Genomic DNA, 23022 nt, shown 5'->3' on the forward strand with positions numbered 1-23022 from the left:
CCAGTCACTGTACTTTTAATGTCCCAAGGAACTGTATAGACATTCCAGATATGTGTTAAGGTCACGCTGTGGAGGAAAGTGATTGACTGCCAATGTGTAGCAGAATGGCTGATGGGTCACCCCTAGATGTGGTTGATCTAGGGCCATGATAGTTTAGAGAAGTCTTTATCACTCTGCTTTTCTGATGCTCTGGACCTCCCTTCTGTTTTTATGGAACCTCTATTATATGGTATGTTGATCTGAATAAAATGTATGAGACTTTTTTCCATGACAGCTTTACAACAGCTGTTCTGCAATATGTACTTCTTTATAGGCAGAGGGTTATAATTAAGGATCACTTTATGTCCATTCAGAATTTTCCTCTGTGGCAGTGGGGTTGCCTAAAATTATAAACTGAAATATATTGGGAGGATTATCTATAATAATTTTAATTCAAGAAAGGATAATTTTAATGGTTAATGCCATCTTAAGATGTGTGGTGATTGGAGCCATTACTGTACATTCTTGTTCCTGTTTATTTATGTGGTCATTCAATTTCTATAGCTGCCCAACTCAATGGAGTGGCCCTGTTATAGTGTGCTCATCTGACATCCATTTTCACTTCTTCTTTGGTTATTCCAAGCTGTTACAGAAGATATGCTGTTATGACCTTAAAAAGGAATTTAATAATATAATACCAAAGCTCCAAAGCTAAAACTTTGGCTTTAGGAAAGTAGCCTCAGGATAAAAATGCAACATTTTAATGATGTTAGCTAAGTGACAGATGGATTTTGTTAAACAGAATGTACTTGGTTGTGTTGAAGATTTTAAGAATGAGGTTAATGATCATGAAGAGTCAAATTACAGTAAGCCTGCAGTCTTAAACATCCTTATTGTTAGACTCTCTCTGTCTAATTTGGGTGTCACCAATATCATTCTGACTCTTGGTAGCTTCAGACACAATAATATAACTCAGATTGTCCAGACTGTTTACTCCATATTTGAGAACTTGCTTCACAGTGGTGATAGCAATAGCAATGTTTAGACTTATAAACTGCTTCACAATGCTTTGCAGCCCTCTCTAAGCGGTTTACAAAGTCAGTACATTGCCCCCAACTATCTGGGTCCTCATTTTACTGACCTCGGAAAGATAGAAAGCTGAGTCAACCTTGAACCTGTCAGGATTGAACTGCTGGCAGTCAGCAGAATTAGCCTGCAATACTGCATTTTAACCACTGCACTACCATGCAACAGTGACACAGTTATTTCTCTAGGGATAAGAAAGAGTCATTGGCGGATAGAAGATACTCTATCTGGAATACACAGAAAACCCCCTTTGAATCAATGGAAATTTGGTTGCTCTCTTTCTGACCTTGATGTAACCACTCAGTGTTTGCATAATGATTTTGCTTCCTCTGAGAAATTTGGGTTCCTGCCTCACCAGCTTTATTCCTTACATTTTCTAGGAATCTTGACCTGTGAAGAAAAGTGGAACTAATTAGAATAAACCTGCATTTAATAAACCTTGTTAATATTTAAGACAGCAAGTCTCTTTATTTTTCTTGCTGCCTTTAAGGAAACTCCTTAAGTAGTTAGTGTTGCAACAAATATTTTTGGGGACTGCTGCTGCTTAACTGGGATTTTGAAAGGCTACTTTGCATCATTCTTCTATAGGTTCAATGGGAGTTGAGCTTTGTGAGAATTTTGTAGGCATGTGCAAATTGTTCCATTCTGGGGAGAAAACTTTGCAGGAAATTCCAGGAAGAACATTGTGTCCATCCTGCAGAACATGCCAGTCTGTCTGATCTTGGAGTAGTTTGGCAACTTTCTGGAACCAAATCTCTGGAACTGGAAATTTCACTGTCAGACCATTGCAAGAATTATCTAACAATATTCTAACAACTCATCTTCTAGATATTTAAGTTTGAGGAACATATTTATTGCAGGTGAACCAAGATAACTTATTATGTACTTCATCCTAGTTAGTAGGTGAATCAAAGAAACTTATTGCACACCAAAAGTACCGTATATGGAAGCTTCTGTTTTTGAGATGCTCTGATATATGCAAATATCATGTTTTCTACATGATGTGAGGCTTACAACTAAGGGATTTGTTCATATTTTTCTATGAATTTTCCCTTTCAGATCATGATTAAGAAAGTGTGGAACAAACCAGGAATTTCTGGTCCCAATATCTCAACCGCCACAAGATCCCATCAGTCACATTCTTTCATACTCAGTGGTACCCATTTATGCAGTATGGCAATAATCATGTTTACCTATACAAAGGGATGCGGTGGCTCAGTGGCTAAGACGCTGAGCTTGTTGATCAAAAGGTCAGCAATTCAGTGGTTCGAATCTCTAGTGCCGCATAACGGGGTGAGCTCCTGTTACTTGTCCCAGCTTCTGCCAACCTAGCAGTTCGAAAGCACGTAAAAAATGCAAGTAGAAAAATAGGGACCACCTTTGGTGGGAAGGTAACAGCGTTTCGTGTGCCTTTGGCATTTAGTCATGCCGGCCACATGACCAAAGAGACGTCTTTGGACAGTGTTGGCTCTTTGGCTTTGAAACAGAGATGAGCACCGCCTCCTAGAGTCAGGAATGACTAGCACATATGTGTGAGGGGAACCCTTACCTTTACCCTTACCTATACAAACACTTTCAATGTCAGAAAGCAAATGCTTTCTGGATATTCTCAAATATGCTCAGAAGGGTGTCTGAATATTAATCATACTTTAGACCTCCCCTAAAATAAAAACAATAAAATGATGTGAAATTAACATTAAGCAATGCCAGTAAAAACATCTCCTGATCATCTATGCAAATTCAGCCTAGAAGAATGATGTTGATGAATCTCAAAACCTCTTTCTGAAAGAGTGGTGTTGGTGTTTCTCTTCTCTCAATCTTTGAAGAAGGCAGGCTAACATTCATACCAATTGAATTAGGCCCTCTGTTGGCTTCAACCCTCTTCATACTGGTTGACTCTAGACTAAACCACTTCATTCTTTAACATTATTTCTGTAATCCCAGCTGCAAAGAAGGGACATGAAGCCACAAGGAACAAGGCAGGTGTTCCAATTTCTTTAAAACGCCTATGATATTGAAAATACATTTTGTGAAATAAAGCTGAAACTCAGCTTGCTTCATGCCTTGTGAAATTGGCATGGCCCCACACTCTGTGGTACTTCTAGCACTACTTCTAGAAAAAGAGAAAGTTAGAGAAGGATCAACTATAATTGTATAATCTATACCAGACCTGTGCATTTCACGGCCCAGGGGCCATAGCTGTCCCTTTGTCCCTGCCAGGTCTGTGATGGTGGCAGCCAGTTTCTCATGTGGCCCCTCGAAAAAAATAATTGCCCACCCTTCTTCTATTCTATACAATAGTATATGATATTATATACAGGACCGCCTTCTGCCACCAATAGCCTCCCACCGACCAGTTCGCTCCCACAGAGAGGGCCTCCTCAGGGTGCCGTCGGCTAGACAATGCCGGCTGGCGACCCCCAGGAGGAGAGCCTTCTCTGTGGTGGCACCTACCCTTTGGAACAATCTACCCCCAGAGATACAAGTGATCTCCGACCTCCGGACCTTTCGTCGGGCCCTAAAAACTCATCTCTTTCAGTTAGCTGGTCTCCCTTGATTTTATGATTTTATGGTTGGTTTTAAATTTTGATACGGATTTTAAATTGATAAATTTTAAACTATGGGCCAAATTTAATTATTTTAAATCTATTTTAATCGTATTTATGTATAAATGTTTTTTATATTGGCTGTTCACCGCCCTGAGTCCGAAAGGAGAAGGGCGGTATAGAAATTTGAATAAATAAATAAATAAATAAATAAATATTATTATTCAATAACCTATATTATATTACAATTACCTATAGGTTGTGCTTTATACTATTACTAGTGTGCATCAACATTTCTTTCTTAAGCCTATTCTGTCCTAAGTCTCCTCTCTGAAATTCTTCCTCTTTTTCAGTCAGTGGTCAATATGTTGAGGTCTTGAGGGGTTTTTTTGCATTGGGTTTTGTCTTACTGGACTTCTATACTTCACTGTTTTGGACTATCCCTTGTCTCTGAAGGGAAAACCCCTTCTTTCTTTTGGCTGCTGTACTCAATTTGCTTGTGACTGCAGAGCTCGAAAACAGGCATCTCCTCCGACACCTGTGTCAGAATTGCTGCTTTATTGGCAACTCCACTATGCTGACACTGGGGAAAAAAAGACTCAAACGGGAGGGAAAGAAGGCAGCACAAATGCCTGCGATTTTCTCAAGCAGCCTGCTCTTCCACACACACCCCTCCCCCACCCAGATTATTCATCCTAAACTCGTAAACAGTTTAAGCTTGCTGACTTTTTAATTGCACGTTTATTTGCCGGCTGTTTTGTTCACAGTTTCTAAACACTGAGCTTATGGTTTATGTAAACTTGTACAAATATTTCCAATGTATCCAAAACAAATAAGTCCCAAGAAACATCCCACTTGCTCAGGCCAGTATTTGCCCTGCCTTTAGACTTTTTTTTTTCCCACAAGAAGATGATTTCTCTTTGCTCTGAAATACCAGATAGATGTATGCTGGGTAGATAGTTCAGCAACTTGTAAGCCTTTTAGTTAACAAGAAAGAGATGCTGTGATTATTACTCACCTTGAAATCAGGAACCCAAGAGTTATTTGTGAACAATGTGCATTATTTGAATTGAGAGCCAGTTTGGTCTAGTGGTTAAAGCATCAGGCTAGAAACTGGGAGACTTATGAATTGTATTCCTGCCTTTGGCATAAAGCCAGGCGGGTGACTTGGGTCAGTCACTCTCAGCCCTAGGAACCAAGCAAGGCAAACCACTTCCGAAAAACCTTGCCAAGCCAACAGTCGCTAGGAGTCAACGCTGACTTGAAGACACTAAATAAATAAAACATAGTATGAATAGCTGTATAAATTAAAAGGCACACAGCTGTTGACTTTGTTCTAGAGTATCTCCAACAATTCAGCTCTAGGCATTAGTTCTCTACTGTTGCATAATTAGGTTATAACCGTGAAGGATGTCTCTACATGCCCCTGTTGCTCATTGTCAATCTTAAATATCACAACAGAATAAAACTGAAATAAATGCCTGTTGACATGAACTGACAGGGAATTCTTTGTTATTAGTGAGGAGTCATGCCTGTGAAGTGGACCAGTTTGGAAAACCAGGTGGCTGTTCTGACATCTGTCTCCTTGGAAACAGTCACAAGACGCGGACCTGCCGGTGCCGTTCAGGATTCAGCCTTGGCAGTGATGGGAAGTCCTGCAAAAGTGAGTTGCGTGTTGTGAGTGAGAGCGTGTTGTGGTTGGGAGACAGCTGAGCTGAAGAGGAATCTGTCTTAATCTCTCAGTTTGAGTGGGAAATTTTCCTTGGCATCTTGCTTTAAATTGTCATCAGAGCAGTAAAGAAAAGAAAAGAAAAATATGAACAAAAATAAAATGGATTTTAATTTTTTGGGGAAAGAGTATAAAATGATCCCAACTGAAAGATATCTTAAAATGTTATCTGAATTACTAAAGGGTGCTTTGCAAGCATAGTTGTTATCATCAGCAGACAGAGATGAGAGTTACGTTACTTGATTGGTCCTCTTCTCCCAGGTTCACACCTCTATTTTTCAGTGTGGAAAAGGGGACAGAAGAAATCAGTGAGAAGTGGCTGTAGAAGGAAGAGCTGGAGTCAATCCAAACAAGAAGGGAGGGGTTTTCTCAGCAAATGGTTGGGGAGTGGAGAAGAGTTGGGATTGAAACAAAAAGAAAACACAATACTGAAGATTCATCCACTTCAGAGGAGACTTAATTTGAGGGCCCTCTATTGATTTGTAGAAGGAAAATCACAGCCACATACTATGAATGAGACCCTGTACAGGAGTATTTTCATGAAGGCCTATTCATTAAAAACTTGAATTCAGATACCACTGGAGTGGTAATAACAATTTCTACCATAGCAGCAATGTCCTCCTTAGGGGAAGAGATTCCGTACCTCACTCCTACCCCACACCCATTAATCCAGTATAAATTGAGAAACAATTGGGGAAGTTTGAATGTAGGAAAATTTATATTGCCCCCGCCTCTTCCCCAAGCCATGACCAAAACAGCAAAGCAAAGGCAAAGAATATTGAGCTATTCTGAATATTAAAATTTCATGTTTTGGCTTGGTTCAAATATTCTCTTTTAATCGATCTAAAGTGTTTAATAAATTCCAGATTTCAAAAATACATGTGTGTGATTCTATGGCCTTGGTTCTCTACTCACTTAGTTCGATACAAGGGACTTATAATTGTTATTTTTTGGCCATGCCAATCTAGCTACACAGTAGCCCCAATCTCTGTGAAGTTGTTATAAATGGTGAGTTTTTGTTCAAAGGAATAATTGAGCAAAGCTGTATTTCTTATTAGTATTGCCGTAGATATTTCCAATATCATTGGAAATATAACCATGTCTATAGCTCTTTTGAGCACACCTGATTTTCTTTTTTTGCTCATAACAATTCTCAAAATGTAACTGGAGCGTTCCAAATATTGCAATCAGAGTATTTAATTCCAACTGAGTCTATGACTTTACACATCATGCCAAATTACTCTCTATGTCTCGAATTTAAATGATAATAATATTCTTGCTGTTACAATTATTTTAATGTGAGCGACAATCCCAGGAAACAATAGCCAGGATCCCTGGTGATGAGGTGAATTGCAGTCTATCACAATAAAATGTGTCACAAGCTGAAACAAGAAAGATGAACTATGGGGTGGGATGGGGGTGTTTCTCCCCCAGATAACTGTTTTGGGACTTAGAATATAGGAAACACTACCTTTTTTATTATCTGTGTTTTCTAGAACCGATTATCTGAATTCTTTGTTTTTAAATGAATATAAATTTGCCGATACAGTACAGGTAGTCCTTGTAGTTTGACCACAGTTGAGCCCAAAATTTCTGTTGCTAAGCGAGACAACTGTTCAGTGAGTTTTGACCCATTTTACGACCTTTCTTGCCACAGTTGTTAAATGAATCCCTGCATTTGTTAAGTTAGTAACATGGTTGAAAAGTGAATCTGGCTTCCCCATTAACTTTGCTCGTCAGAAAGTCGCAAAAGATGATTACATGACCCCAGGACACTGCTGCCGTCATAAATATGAGCCAGTTGCCAAGTGCCCAAATTTTGATCACATGACCATGAGGATGCTGCAAAACAGTTGTGCGAAAAATGGTCATATGTCACTTTTTTCAGTGTCATCGTAACTTTGAATGGTCACTAAATGAAAGTTGCAAGTTGAGGACTACTTGTAGTCCTTTCTGAAAGGGGAAGGGGAACTATATCTGCCACCATCTCTTTTTGTTTTGGTTACTTGTCATATTGCTTTCTGCAGCCTCCAGATTCAGAGATAGTTCTGTACTACTGAATATCAGTGTTGTGGCTCCGACCCCCGAGCCCGTCTTATCGGAGGAAGAAGGCTCCGAAAGGGAAGGAGAGGAATTGGCTGGGCCTCCCTCTCCAGGACCCTCCTCTCTGGCAATGCCTCAGGTGTCTCCCGATGGAGCAGAGATTGGCCAGGAGCCAGGTATCCCCGAGCAGGCGTAGTCGGACAGTGATGGGGATGCGTCTTGGCTGGATCCACGCCAGCGTCGGAGTGATAAGCGCACGCAACAGAAGAGGAGGCATGCCAGAGATTAGGCGGAGTCACTGGACCACACCCCACAGGGTATAAAAGGGAGCGTGGTGGCCAGTCAATCCTTGTGACGAACAAAGCTGAAAGCTTCCACCCCATTCTGCATTGCCGGACTTTTGCTAATAGGTTTTGCTGGACTATATTTGTGAACTGGACTTAATTTACTCTGTAATTCTTGAACATTTTACTTTGCTGTACCAAAAGCGGAGAGAAGTTATCTCTTCCTTTCATGAGTAATAAACTCTTGGCAGGCAGCCACTAGGTTGCTGCCAAGTTCCGTTATCATAACGATAAGGATTTTGTCAGCTGGTTTTTAACTCTTGGACGTCTGTTGGTGTGTGTGTGTAGGACGGGGACAGAACAATCAGTGGCTGAGAGAAAAAGGAGGAGGAGGAGGCCTCCATTCCCTCAGGTCCAGGTTGAGCATCTGATTTTTGTTGAAAAGAGGAGTTTGAAGTAGTGTGTCTCAGAAAGGTTTCGTGCATGGGTTGTCCTCTTGTCACTATCATTCTTTTTATGGGTTATCTTCTTGTGGTTCTTTTTGTTTTATACTTATCATTGTGACATCTTGCTTTTTTTTTTGGAGAGTTTGGTTAGAAATCAAAAGTAACCTTCTCCTTTCTCCCTCCTCCTCCTCCTCCTCCTCCTCCTCCTCCTCCTCCTCCTCCTCCTCCTCCTCCTCCTCCTCCTCCTCCTCCTCCTCCTCCTCCTCCTCCTCCTCCTCCTCCTCCTCCTCCTCCTCCCTCTCTTTATCTTCCAGAGCCAGAGCATGAGCTTTTCCTTGTCTATGGCAAAGGTCGTCCAGGCATCATTCGTGGAATGGACATGGGAGCCAAAGTGCCTGATGAACACATGATCCCCATTGAAAACTTGATGAACCCCAGAGCCCTCGATTTCCATGCAGAGACCGGCTTCATTTACTTCGCTGACACTACCAGCTACCTGATTGGACGGCAGAAAATTGATGGAACAGATAGGGAAACGATTCTGAAAGACGGTATGTGTTTTTGCTTATTGAATGTCTACATTATCATGTTAAAAGTTAGAATGGTTTCCTGTAAAGTGGCACATGGGACGTAGAATGGAGGGAATAGGGTTTGATATGTAAATTGGGATTTGGGGGACATAACTTTTATTCTGAATATAAGCCGGTCACTATGTACCAGAAAGAATTGCATTGTGTAGCTTCAACTATTTTTTCTAAATGCTTCTTAGACTCTTTGTAATGTTTGTAGGTACAAACCTGAAGACTGATTTCTGCCACTGAATCTGACTCTTTTAAAACAGATAATAAGGTGGTATGTCTGTCATGTCTTGTCAATTTCAGTAGCAATCACATAGCTCTGCTTGTATTATCATGTTGCGTTCAACCTTCAGTGGCACATCCACATCTGCGTACCTTGATCATGTTCAGCACATTTCTCATTTTATCTTCTTCCAGGCATTCATAATGTAGAAGGCATTGCAGTGGACTGGATGGGGAACAATCTCTACTGGACTGACGATGGACCCAAGAAAACCATCAGCGTTGCCCGGCTGGAAAAAGCTGCTCAGACCAGGAAGACACTCATTGAAGAAAGGATGATTCACCCACGAGCCATTGTGGTGGATCCCTTGAATGGGTGGGTCTCTGCTGGCTGTGGATCCTAAGGGGATCAGGAAATCTGCTTACGGAAATGGAGCAGAATATGTCTACAGGAATAGTGAATTCTAGAGATGTCAAGCAAACTTCTAGCAAGCAAGGCATCTATTATGCAGTTTTCCATTGCTCTTACTTTTCAGCTTTCTAATATTCATGTATGACATTTTTATCCTCATTCTTCCTCTAATGGAATTCTGTCTCCAGAGGTTTTTATGTTGCTGTAATCTTTATAATTTACACTTTTATGTGTGCCTTAACATAAGCTTGGAAAAGGTCTAAATCATTCAATTATATGACTGTACAGGCAGTACATAACAGTGACAAGAAAAATGGGGTAGAAGACAGGAGGGTAATTTAGGACCACATTACTACATTATGCTGGGAAGCCCATGTTTGATCTCCCATAACTTTATTTTCTTTATAATTAAATGCATCTGTGGAAGATTGCTAAATGGGCGTGCATGTTTTTCTGATCTAAATCTCCCCTTGTCAGGAAAAAAATCCATCTCCCTTATAGCAAGCAGGCAAGGTTGGGGCTGTGCAGATCTCAAATCTCATGGGAAACAACCTCTATCATTATAATTCTTTTTAGGAAATTCTTCTTTTTTAAAAAAAATAATGTTATGAAAGTTTACAAATACAGAGATTAAAAACTAATACAAAAAATAAAAGAAAAAGAGAAGTTGAAAGAGAAAAAACAAATTAAGAAATATCTATCACCTATCTATCTATCTATCTATCTATCTATCTATCTATCTATCTATCTATCTATCTAGTTATCTATCTATCTAGCTACCTATCTATAAATGACTATTCCCTTCCTCCAAGACCAGTATAAAGAATTTAGTAACTTAACACTTTCATTAATTTCAATTAAAAAACATCTTCCCGTATTTCATCCCTTAATAATCATACTATAAATAGCAATAGCAGACTTATATACTGCTTCACAGTGCTTTACAGCCCTCTCTAAGCGGTTTACAGAGTCAGCATATTGCCCCAAATGCCTATTAAAAACTAGCAAAAATACTGTGTGTTTATGTGGGTTTATGTTTATGTGGGTGTATATACAGTATGTGTGTATTTAATCTTAGTTAAATCCATTTTGTATTTCAAGTGATCACTATCTTTAAGACATGAAGCAAAAACAACAACAAAAATCTCTCTCCCCATTTATCAAGAGACTTGGTCAAACATAAATTCCATTAATTGCTACCAGAAACTACCACATGCATATTTAACCTTGGTCAAATAAGTTTCACTTTATATTTCTTCCAATGATTTTTTTTTAAGCTTGATCTTTAATCTTATAAAATAATTTCCCACCAGTTGATTTCTTCTCATTTTCTCTGTGTCTCCTTTCAGAAACAACTTCAGTAGCTTAACTCGTCCTCTTTGTAAATCCAAGATAAGAAGATTTTCCAAATAATTCTTCTGATTTATTATTTCTTTAGTTATTAAGACATTAGCCGGTTTCAAATGTAAATCCATTGTGACATCCTTTTCCATATCACTCTTGTAATTTGGCTTTCTAAAATCCATTTTGAAATCCACATTCATATCAGCTTTTCTCTTACCCAGTAAAAAAAACCAAACCTATTCTATATTCTCTTCTAAACCCCTCTTTATAGTATCCGACAATCTTGTAAGTGATTTCTGAGTATATAGTTCCCAAACAGCCTTAATTCCTTCTATAGCCAAATAGTGTTGTTGCATTGTATTATTGAGCCCCTTCTCCTTTAATTGTAATCCTTAGTTCTCTCTGGTTAGTCTTCAAAGTCCCCTCTTACTGTATGTTTATTTTCCAATCAGCAAAACTTTCCCATGAGAGGATTTCTTATAGTTAATTTTAAAACTTTCATAGGTAAACATAAAGGTTTCCCTTGCACATATGTGCTAGTCATTCCCGACTCTAGGGGGCGGTGCTCATCTCTGTTTCAAAGCTGAAGAGCCAGTGCTGTCCGAAGACGTCTCTGTGGTCATGTGGCCGGCATGACTAAACGCCAAAGTCGCATAAAACGCTGTTACCTTCCCACCAAAGGTGGTCCCTATTTTTTCTACTTGCATTTTTACGTGCTTTCAAACTGCTAGGTTAGCAGAAGCTGGGACAAGTAACGGGAGCTTACCCCATTACGCGGCACTAGGGATTCGAACTGCTGAACTGCCGACCTTTTGATTGACAAGCTCAGCATCTTAGCCACTGAGCCCTGTAAAAAAAAACTTTCATATATTTAATAAAATTTGAAACACCCTACAGGAAATCTTTCAAGTCTATTTAGCTCTATATCCTAGCCTTTAACTTTCCAAAATCAAAATTCTGATTCCCCTTTTGCTCTTTCAAAAACCTTTTCTTTTCATTCTTAAACTTCTTTCATCCAGGATAGAAAGTCTGCCATTGCTTCCCTGGAAGTCAGTTCTTCCAAGAAATTCTTAAATCTTCTGCTAACAACCTTCTTCTTCAGGGGATGGAAGAAGGAAATAAGTGGAGGAGCAATCTTTGTTTTGATACTACCCAGTAAGGAAAATTTACTTGAGGAAGTAGAAGCAAAGACATTGGGGAGAATAAACTATTTAAAGATGATGAAGAAAATACGGTGTTAACTGTTAACTTTTTTGTTCTGCAACAATTAGTGGGAATTCGCTTGTGTTTGAAAGATACATTAGTATTCCATGTTTAGATATACAGTTGAGGAACACTGCCTATATGCTATTGTTTTATCTTCTCTTTATAATAAAATCTTGTTCAGTGATTTCAAAGGATGGTCAGAGTATCCTTGTTTCTGTGTGGCTTTGATACCACTTTTTCTTACATAGCTTGGAGATATAGTAAAGCAGATTAGCAAGAACTGAACACTGAATCTATGAACAAGGCACAAGTGAAAGAGCTGACTTGGGACTGAACTTTCATTCTTTTGCAAAATGTCTCTCTTGGTCAAGTATTTTCAGAGGGTCATTTAAATCCATGCGGAGTACTGTTTTTAAGAAAATGACCACCAAACAACTAACTATCCATGGGTGAACAAAGGAACAATTTTAAAAACTGCACACATGTTGACTTTCCTGTCTTTTCTCACTTAGATGGATGTACTGGACGGATTGGGAAGAAGACCCAAAGGACAGTAAAAGAGGAAAGATAGAAAAGGCTTGGATGGATGGTACCAACCGCAGTGTCTTCATCACCTCCAAGACCGTGCTGTGGCCCAACGGGCTGAGCCTGGACATTCCCTCTAAGATGTTGTACTGGGTTGATGCCTACTATGACCGGATTGAGACAGTCATGCTGGATGGCACAGAACGCAAGGTCAGTGCCAGTTTTGTCTCTATTTCTGTTGACACTAGTTGTTCTTACTACCACTCTCACTCAATAGTTTTTGTATGAGCTTTGGGCTTGTTTCTGGGCTTGAACCAGGTGTGAAATCCAGCAAGTTCTGACAGGTTCTGGAGAACCTGTAGCGGAAATTTTGAGCAGTTCAGAGAACCAGTAGTGGAAATTTTGAGTAGTTCAGAGAACCGGCAAATACCACTTCTGGCTGGCTCCAGAGTGGGGTGGGAATGGAGATTTTGCAGTATCCTTCCCCTGGAGTGGGGTGGGAATGGAGATTTTAGAGTATCCTCTCCCTGCCATGCCCACCGAGCCACTCCCACAAAGCCACACCCACAGAACCAGTAGTAAAATAATTTGGATTTCACCACTGGCTTGAACCCAAATGGAATGATTCTTACAATTATCAAAATGTTTTTTCTCAGTGCCCTGTCGGTATCTTTTCAAATGACTGTATCCCTTTGCATGCAGTTGAATTGTTGGAGCCACTCACTTTAGGACAGGGGTGTCAAACTCAAGGCCCGCGGGGCGCTTAGATCTGGCCCACAGGGCCGCCCTGGAAACAGCGAAGAACCAGTCCACGGTGCCTCGGCCAGTGAAAATGGAGCTCTGGAAGGCCGCATAAGGCACTCCTGAGCTCTATTTTCACTGGCAGAGGGTTGCAGGAGGCCGTCGCAGCCGAAAACAGAGCTCAGAAGCCCGTTTTCCCTGGCAGAGCGCTTGCACCACCATAGGTACCCCCGACATGAGTGACATTGAGCTGGTCACACCCACCGTAGCCACGCCCACCATGGCCCCCCAAAGTCAAACACAACCCTGATGCGACCCTTAATGAAATCGAGTTTAACACCCCTGCTCTCCCCCTGCTACAGGGGACAGTACACCCCTGTACTCTCCCCTGATGAGAGTACAGCTTCCAAAGCAAGCAAAAATGGTTATAGATCGGAAGTACTCAAGGCGAGGAGGAGGAGCAATGAATACACTTCAAAATTGAACTATGTACAATTGTTAGGATCTTTAGAATGGTGATAATCGTCTGACGTCTGTGAAGAGGTTGCTGCTTCATTGGCAACTCTGCTGTGCTGACGCTGGGAAAAAAAGATCTCAGATGGGAGAGAAATAAGACAGCACAGGTGCCTGCGATTTTCTCAAGCAGCTTGCTCTTCCACACCCCCACACCCTCCAAATTATTCATCCGAAAATTGTAAACAGTTTAAGCATGCTGACTTTTTAATTGCATTTTTATTTGCCGGCTGTTTTGTTCACAGTTGTTAAACATTGGGTTTATGTAAACTTGTACAAATATTTCTAATATATCAAAAACAATTAAGTCCCAAGAAATATCCCACTTGCTCAGGCCAATATTTGCCCTGCCTTTAGACTTTTTTTTATATAAGTACAATTAACGTAATTTCTCTTTGCTCTGACATACCAGGTAGATGTATGCTTGGCAGGTATTTCGGCAATTTGTAAGCCTTTTATCCAACAAGAAGGAGATGCTGTGGTTTTAGGTCACTTTGAAGTCAAGTTCGGTCATTGATGTTTGTGAACAATGTTCATAGTGTGAATTGAGAGCTAGTTTGGAGTAGTGGTTAAAGCATCAGGCTAGAAACTAGGAGACTGTGAGTTGTAGTCTTGCTGTAGGCACAAAGCTACTTGGGTGACTTGGGCCAGTTACTTTCAGCCCTAGGAAAGAGGCAAAGGCAAAGGCCAAAATCTTGCTGAGAAAAGTGCAAGAATGTGTTCACACAGTGTCGACATTGACTCAAGGACAAAATAAAAATGTGGACAATTTCTCAAATATCATAAATGTGGCATTAGCATCACCACTATAATTCCAGCAGGATTACTGCTACAAGAATACCTAGCATTTAGGTTAGCGGTATGACTATTTGAGGGGCAGTTTTTCTACACCTCAATATTTATTTATTGAAATCCAGCCTTTATTAGTCTTATAAACAACTCAAGGTGTCGAACATATCTAACATACCTTCCTCCTCCAATTTACCCACAACAACAATCTTGGGAGGTGAGTTGGACTGAGAGTGACTGACCCAAGGTCACCCAACTGGCTATCACACCTAAAGAGACTCCAGCTTTTTAGCCTGTTGCCTTAACCACTAGACCAAGCTAGCTCTTCCCCTCTCTCTTCTTTTATATTCTATATTTATAATCTCCGTCTCTTTTTTCCCAACCGTCTCCCATTGCTTTGACCCTGTAGCTGTGCTGTCAGAAAAGATGCATTTTTAAAATGTTGATTGCTTGTCTTAAATGTTCTACTTGTGTATATCTTTCTCCTGCTGCAGGTTGTTTATGATGGAAGTGAGTTGAGTCATGCCTTTGGGTTGTGCCATTATGGCCATTTCCTCTTCTGGACAGAATACCGAAGTGGTAGCATCTTTCGTTTGGACCAGAACACCAAGGCTGTTACACTGTTGCGCAATGAACGACCACCGCTTTTTGAGATTCGCATGTACGATGCTCAGCAACAACAAGGTATTAGACCACGATGAGCACTTGTCAAAATGTACTTTGCAGGAATTTACAAAGTGAATGACATCCTAAATGAAAAAATAGAACTGATCTGTAGCATACTTTCTCTAAAGATCCGTACAGGGTTCAGAACAGAACTATGATGAATTTTGTGATGCCTAGCACGATATTTGCTGCAAGTACAAAGCCTTATTTTTAGTGGCCACCTGGATGAATGTGCATGTGAGAACAAGAGCATTAGAAGATAGTCTTGAATTTTTTTAGGAAAAATGCTATGCAGATCCATAAATTAAGACTTCTTTAATGGTTTCCTTCACATAGAGAGAAGTGGGATCTTGTGAGTATTAAAACCCAGATCAGGTGGATGGATCAGAGCTGTTTACTTTGTGAGTCAGCTCTTATCCTCTAAATGAAAAAAATTCAGTAACCATTATGGATTTAGTATTACGCTGGCACTTGCTAAAACAGAACATACTTTCTACTTAAGTCAGGTAAGAACAAATGCTGTCCCTTCTCCTGCATCATATGGCAGGATAACCTGCATCATATGGCAGGTTAAAAGTAGTCTATATAAACTTAATGAAAGTCCTGAAGGAGATTATTCCTGCTTTCTTCATTTTTAATACATTGTGACCACCTATAAAGTTGCCGTTCCTTTTCGTCAAAGACCAGGGAGGAAACGGTGTTTTGAGTTCCCCAGCAGCATGAGGATACGCTCATGAATTGGGAGTACCCGTTTAAGAAACATTTAAAAGTAACAGAAAGAGAGAGAGAGATATGTTTAAGGTGAGGAGGAAGGCAAAAATGTATTGAAACTTAAAAAAAACCCAACCCAATGGTTGAGAAAAGTCAACATGCTTATTGTGAGAGCATGCTCTAACACAAAGTATGAAGAGGCCAAAGGAAGGCTACAGAAGTAGTCAGTTAAGGGGAAAAAAAGATAAAACCAGTCTGATGTTTTTTCCTTTGCTATTTTTTTTTTTAAACTAGCCACTCAATACATGTACCCTGTTTCCCCGAAAATAAGACCCAACCAGAAAATAAGCATGATTTTTCAGGATGCTCGTAATATAACCCCTACTCCAAAAATAAGACCCAGTTAAGATCATCAACCAGACAGAGGCGTTTAGTACTGTATTTCCCCCAAAATAAGACCTAACTGGAAAATAAGCCATAATGTGTCTTTGGGCACAAAAATTAATATAAGATACGGTCTTATTTTGGGGGAAACACGGTAGTACAGTTACTCCTCACCTTACAACCATTTGTTTAATGATGGTTCAAAATTACAACAGCACTAAAAAATGTTACTTATGACCATTTTTTCGTACTGAACTACCGTTTTATAGCAATCCCCATGGTCACGTGATCAAAATTCAGATGCTTGGCAACTGATTCATATTTATGACGGTTGTAGTGTCCCCCCCCGAGTCATGTGATCCCTTTTTGTGACCTTAGGACAAGCAAAATCAATGGGGAAGCCAGATTCACTTAACAGCCATGTTATTAATTTAACAACTGCAGCGTTTCACTTAACTGTGGCACAAACGGTTGTAAAATGGGGCAAAATTCAGTTAACAGCTGTCTTGCTTAGTGACATAAATTTTGGGCTCAATTGTGGTCGTCAGTCGAGGACTACCAGTATTTGTTGAACTAAATGCACTTCTATTTTCTTGTGGCTATGAGGAGGAATGCAAAGAAGGGCAGGCCCAGGCATGTTGCGATTAAAATCAAAGACTTAGTGGTGACTGGAGCATTGTGAATTCTGACCCATGAAAGTTTAGGTGGAAAATGGAATTTATTGGTTTTTAAGCTCCTGCAAAGACTCTTTGAGCTGGTCAGGATATTTGCTGCAAAAGGCTAAAATGTTTACCTCTTTGGAAATTATTAATCCTGTTTTGCTTTTCCAGTGCATTTCGTGATCTATTTTACTTGGACTGGATTGCATAAGAGCCTTCCAGGTCTTTTCTTTCTCTTTGCTTTTGACGGGTCTTAGGAAGTTTTTCTCTCATTGCTTCTTCTTGTCAATTTTTTAGTTGGCTCTAACAGTTGCCGGGTGAACAATGGAGGCTGCAGCAGTCTTTGCTTAGCTATCCCAAATGGCAGACGTTGTGCCTGTGCAGAAGACCAGATTTTGGGACCAGATTCTGTCACTTGCCAAGGTAACAATCCATGTCATAATTCAGTAAATGTGAAAGGAGATAAGAGATTGCCAGGAGCTCAGCATTCTTAAAAAAAAAAAAAAACACGGGACTTTAATAGCCTGTATCATTTTATTAAGACCTTCTTGACCATCACAGATGCTTTGAATTCTCCAGTGCTCTTTCTTGACTGGAACAGTAAGTGACCTGATTGACATTGGTGACAAAGCCATCACTCTGCCAATTTGCAGCTTTCCACAAATGAAACTGGGGAATATATTTATTTGATGAATATATCCATTTCATTGGAAGAGGTTTTCCACCCTTGTTTGTACTTTTACAGAAAGGATGGGGTACTTATAATAGCCAAACATATTCTGTGTCAGCAGAAATGGAAAGAATGGTTTTTTGTTTTTTTTTGGCTGAGGCTAGTTACTTTATTGTGATTTCTAAATCAGGTTGCCACATTTTTTTCTGTTCCTGCTATGTTGCTTTGCAACACAACCTCCACATAAATGAAGTTTCTTTCCCCACATCACTGCCTCTTCCTCCAATAGAAAAGGTTCCTTTGTTTAATTTCTGTATGCTAAACTGCAGATTTAAAGAATGGGGTAAATCTGAAGAATATGACCCTCCCCCCGCCCCCCAGCATCCTGCTTATGAGTGCCCTGAACTCCATGCTTCTGAAATGGATAATGGAAGAGCCAAATTTTGAAGGTGTAGGAGAGTGTTTTCAAAAAAACAAGAGTGGAGGTGGGAGCAGCAGGTTTCCTTTGGTTTCCAATTAGTTCGGTTATGGGCTCCAACTCTTCAAATGTTGCCTACTCATGGTTTACATATTTAGGAACGCTAGCTATTTAAGGTGTTAAGGACCTGCCAACAAGCATGTAGCCCTATTTCCACCAGCAAAAGAGGTTATTAAAGTAAGTAAATCTTAAAATGTAACAGTTGGAAGGAATCTTGAAAATCATCCAATCTGATGTCCAGTACTGGAAGTTGCTTCTGCATCAGTAAGCATTTTTGCCACCTGCCTATCATCTACCTTCTAAACATCTGTGCAAATAGTTTGGCTATAAAGTAGGAAATTCTGTGCAAGCTGCTGTCTGTGCAAGATGTTGCAGGGTTTTGACTCTTATGGAAGGCTCCATATGTACAGATGTAGCAAGGGGAGGTCAGTTTTACATTAGCCATACAGCTGCCTTCTCTTGGGGTATAATACTTTTTGTCATGCCTGAATTTACTTTATATAGATGTAAAAGCAAGCAGCTCTTTCTGTACAAAGTCATGGTGGGAGTGATGTTTCGTGAAGCAAATATTTTAAGAACATTCATATCAGGCCTGTCAAACTGGCAGCCTGCGGGCCAGATGCATCACACACTTGCCCCACCCACCCCGGCTTTGCAAAGGCAAAAAACGTTGCAATACATCACGATACATCACGTGACATGATCAAGTTTGATACCCATGATTCACATTCTCAAACTGGGATACATAAACTTGCGACTTGTTTTTACATATACAATCTGTAGGGACCAGTACATATTCATCACTAATATGATCTTTGCATGTCGAAATTGCTAATTCTGGGGGGAGGGTTAGATTTTTATCCCACCTTTCTTATTTTTATAAATACCGTATTATTCGGTCTATAAGACACACTTTTCCTCTCCCCCCTCCCCCAAAGTGGGTGGAAATGTCTGTGCATCTTATAGAGCGAATGTTGCCGAAGCCCCGTCTACCTGCCAGCCCCCACCCTTTGGCCTCCAGAGGGATGGTTTGGGAGAAATGGGTTTAGAAGTGAATGGCACCAAAGATTTTCCAGTCACTGTTCATCCATAGATGCAGATTACCTCAGAATTGAAGTATCTGAGAGGAGGGGCTGGTTCAACTCCAAGGCTGCCTCCTGCTTATTACATCACCACTCTTCTCTTATTTTTTCTTCTCTAGCCAATCCATCTTACGTTCCACCTCCACAGTGCCAGCCTGGGGAATTTGCTTGCAAGAACAGTCGATGTATACAGGAGCGATGGAAATGTGATGGAGACAATGACTGCCTGGACAACAGTGATGAGGCACCCGAACTCTGTCGTACGTATTTGCTTGAGGGACACCAGGGTTCTTCTTGACCATTCCCATCCTCTCGTGAGACAAATGGGATCAATCCTTCAAATATATATAGGCTAGGGCAGTGGTGAAATCTAAAATTTGTTGCTACTAGTTCTGTGGGTGTGGCTTGGTGGGGGGGGGTGTAATGTGACTGGGTGGGCGTGGCCATTTTTTTTTTCTTTTAAAACCATTTTTTCTACAACCTCTTCGCCAAAGAGGTTATAAAAAAATGCTTTCAAAAGGCTCTGACGATCCCAGCTGAGTTGCCTGATCAGCAAAGTAGGCAACTCAGCTTGGATCGTCAGAGGGTTTTTTTTCCTTTAAATACCTCTGACGATCAGGCAACTCAGCTTGGATCGTCAGAGGCATTTAAAAGAAAAAAAGATTTTTTTTTCTTTTAAAAGCCTTTGATGATCCCAGCTGAGCCGCGCGATCATCAGAGGCTTTTTTTTTTTCTTTTAAAAGTATTTTTTCAGCCGAAGAGGTTGTAGAAAAAATGCTTTTAAAAGTAAAAAAAAAGCCTCTGATGATTGTGCGGCTCAGCTGGGCATGGGGGGGGGGGGCAGGGATTTGTGCTACCAGTTCTCCGAACCACCCACCTCCATCACTACCGGATCGGGTGATCCGGTCGGAACCGGGAGCATTTCACCCCTGGGGTAGGGTGACTAGGTGTATCTTGCATCAGACAAAATGGTGAATCCAGAGCACTTTCAAATGATAGAGAACTCCAAAGGTGAAAAGGGGTTGCATCCAGGGTACAAAATTCTACTAGAACAAGTGGTCCCCAACCTTTCCGGCTTGGCAGCCTGGCATGGTGGGGGGCGGGAGGGGATGGTTCTGTGTGAGTGGTGGGTGCATGCGCGTGAGTGTGTACAACTCCATTTGTGCAACTAGGGCTTCGTAAGCGAGTGCAAGCACCTTCTGCTTGCACGAGTGGAACTGTGTGCACTTGCCCGCCACTTGCATGGCCCGGCTCCGAATGAACCATGGTCCAGTAATGGGCTGCCATCTGGGGGTTGTGGAGCTCTCTATTAGAAAACATCAAAACATTTGTATCTACAGAAGCAGAGGTCATGAAAACTAATACATCAGATTACAGTGAAACACCGTAGTTTTTGTCTGGTATCGAATGTAGTAGGTTGAGAAGTTGAACATTAATTTTAAGACAAGTCAAGATCTACAGCATAGGGATGTAAAAGGATGTTTGTAATACTCCCAAGAGCTTTTCTGCCTATCCCTGTTCCTTCTGTTGCCTTTTTACCTGAAATAAATAAGTAAAAATGAAGGGCCCAGTTAGTAAAAATACAGTTTGAATGTAAAGATGTCCTTGCCTTCTTTTTTCTGAGATCTTTCAGAGCCTCTAATGCTCAGAATAGAATAGATAAGTCTGGCTTAATTTGACTAACTGAATGACCATTGTCTAAGACAGCTTTTTTAGAGAACATCATAGATTGGGAAAATATAAATAAGTTTTTTATTTCCAGAAATTGGAGTCCCTGGTTATGGATATTCCTTATTTTGACATGGAATGTACACATGTGTCATACTGAATAAATTATTTCTAGGGATCTGAAGCAGAAAAGGTCCACGTGAGCCTAAGAAAATATACAGCTATTTTTTATGATTGACAAATTACAGGAAGTGCATTCATGCTGGATCTGGAGCAGCTTTTTCACTTTAGATCCAAATAGCTGCATGTCCATAGTAGTACGGACTTTTCTAATTCTTCTAGTAAAGCATTTCTTAGTCTTATCAATCAAAATCAATCTCAACAAATTTTCTTCTTTTTTTTTTTTTAAAAAAAAAACAAGTAGTTGGAAAACGTTGTGAAAATAATAGCGTTATTAGAGGAAGAAGACCTCGTATCGATTTCCCATAAGATCTCTGAATTTGGCACCATCATAATTGGGAAACTCATCTGAATGTGGCCTAAAGCCTCAAGATTCTTAACTTATCCAAGGGAGAAGGCTCTTTGGTCCTAAGTTCACATTACTGTCATACAGATAGAAGGAAAGGAGGATCTCATTGTGTGATGTCCTAAGATGCCTTCCTTGCTTTGACCTTCTGCAGATCAGCACACATGCCCTTCAGACCGCTTCAAATGTGAGAACAATCGTTGCATCCCCAACCGCTGGCTGTGTGATGGGGATAATGATTGCGGCAACAATGAAGATGAATCTAATTCCACCTGCTCTGGTAACAGTCGTTTGTTATCCATTTAATTAACTAGATAGTTATTCTTCATTTGATCTTCACGACAACTTTGTGAGTCTGTTGGGGGTATCTTAAGTGAATCTGTAGATCAGGCTTCTCCAACTTTCTAGATGTGGTGGAATTAACAGTTCTCAAAATTCTGGGTAGTTTCTGTGTATCTGCAAAGCATGTAATTGAATATGGTGCTGGCTAGTTTCAATACAGAACCTGTTTTAACTATTTCTGCATCATCTGATATTACCATTGGAAATTTTCCTACCCACCATTCGACTGACTCAAGAAGGTATGCAATTTTGCTTTTAATATTTCTTCTGTGATTCACTGCCACTTGCCTGCTCTCCAGCTCGCACGTGTCCCACCAACCAGTTTTCCTGTGCCAGTGGCCGTTGCATCCCTATCTCTTGGACCTGTGACTTGGATGATGATTGCGGGGATCGCTCTGATGAATCAGCCTCATGTGGTGAGTGAAGAAATAGATTCTGGTGTATTACATTTGTAGATGCATTGCTAAGTGAATGGATATTCATAATCTGCCAGGGGCTTTGTTGTAATAACAGACTTATTACTATAATCACAGTTATGATTATAGTACATAATCTCCAGCCATATGGTCTGAAAGAAATGTACATTTGAAAGGCTGTGGATTCTTTCATGTATTTAAAATCCAGGATTTATTTTCTAAAAAGTAAAGATGTACATTACACATGGCTCTAAATCTGTATCTGCCTCATTCACACATGTTTTAGGCAGACATAATTAAATATCTAAACACAAATGTGTATTTGTTTCTATCAATACCTGGGAAAATCCTAATCAAGCAACAGATTTGTGAGCACCTTAGAAATGAGCAAGGATTAATAAAAATCGTTATGGGTTTGTTAAAATAGATCATGCCAAAGAAACCTTATTGCCTTTTTGATAAAGTGACTAAATTAGTAGATCAATGAAATGCTGTGGATATAGTATACCTAGACTTTGTAAGGCATTTGCCAAACTAGACCACAGCTTAGTTCTTGGCAAGATGGAACAACGTGGTGTAGATAGTACCACCACCAGATGGGTTTGCAATTGGCTGATCAACCACACTCAGCAAGTAGCTCTACAAGGAGAGACGCATTCAGAGGGGTACCTCCAAGTTCTGTCTTGGGTCCAGTTGCTCTTCAATATCTTCATAACTGATCTAGATCAGGGGTGGGCAAATGTGGCTCTTTTACAACCTGTAAAAGACAGCCAAGCTGTCTCAGGAATTCTGGGAGTTGAAGTCCACAGGTTGTAAAAGAGCCACATTTGCCCACCCCTGATCTAGATGAAGGGATAGAAGGGGAACTCATCAAAAGGTGCAGACGATACCAAGCTGAGGGGAATTGCTAAAGCTTTGGAAGATAGACTCAAGATTAAGAAGGATCTTAACAGACTGGAGCAATGGGCCTTATCCAA

The 23022-nt window shown here is 40.4% G+C and overlaps 1 protein-coding gene across 3 annotated transcripts in view; it reads left to right on the forward strand.

Annotated features, from left to right (window-relative positions):
• Nucleotides 1–23022, forward strand: part of LRP1 (LDL receptor related protein 1) — a 336417-nt gene that overhangs the window by 195046 nt on the left and 118349 nt on the right. For all 3 annotated transcript variants that reach the window (XM_034419253.3, XM_034419254.3, XM_034419255.3), the window contains 9 exons: nt 5131–5274; nt 8428–8664; nt 9109–9289; nt 12388–12610; nt 14938–15127; nt 17161–17286; nt 19213–19353; nt 21442–21567; nt 21929–22045. In XM_034419253.3, coding sequence (XP_034275144.2) covers nt 5131–5274; nt 8428–8664; nt 9109–9289; nt 12388–12610; nt 14938–15127; nt 17161–17286; nt 19213–19353; nt 21442–21567; nt 21929–22045 — 1485 coding nt within the window. The remainder of the gene's footprint in view (nt 1–5130; nt 5275–8427; nt 8665–9108; nt 9290–12387; nt 12611–14937; nt 15128–17160; nt 17287–19212; nt 19354–21441; nt 21568–21928; nt 22046–23022) is intronic.

The sequence above is a fragment of the Pantherophis guttatus genome, chromosome 2, assembly GCF_059756535.1.
Source record: "Pantherophis guttatus breed Tessera chromosome 2, ASM5975653v1, whole genome shotgun sequence".
NCBI lineage: Eukaryota > Metazoa > Chordata > Lepidosauria > Squamata > Colubridae > Pantherophis > Pantherophis guttatus.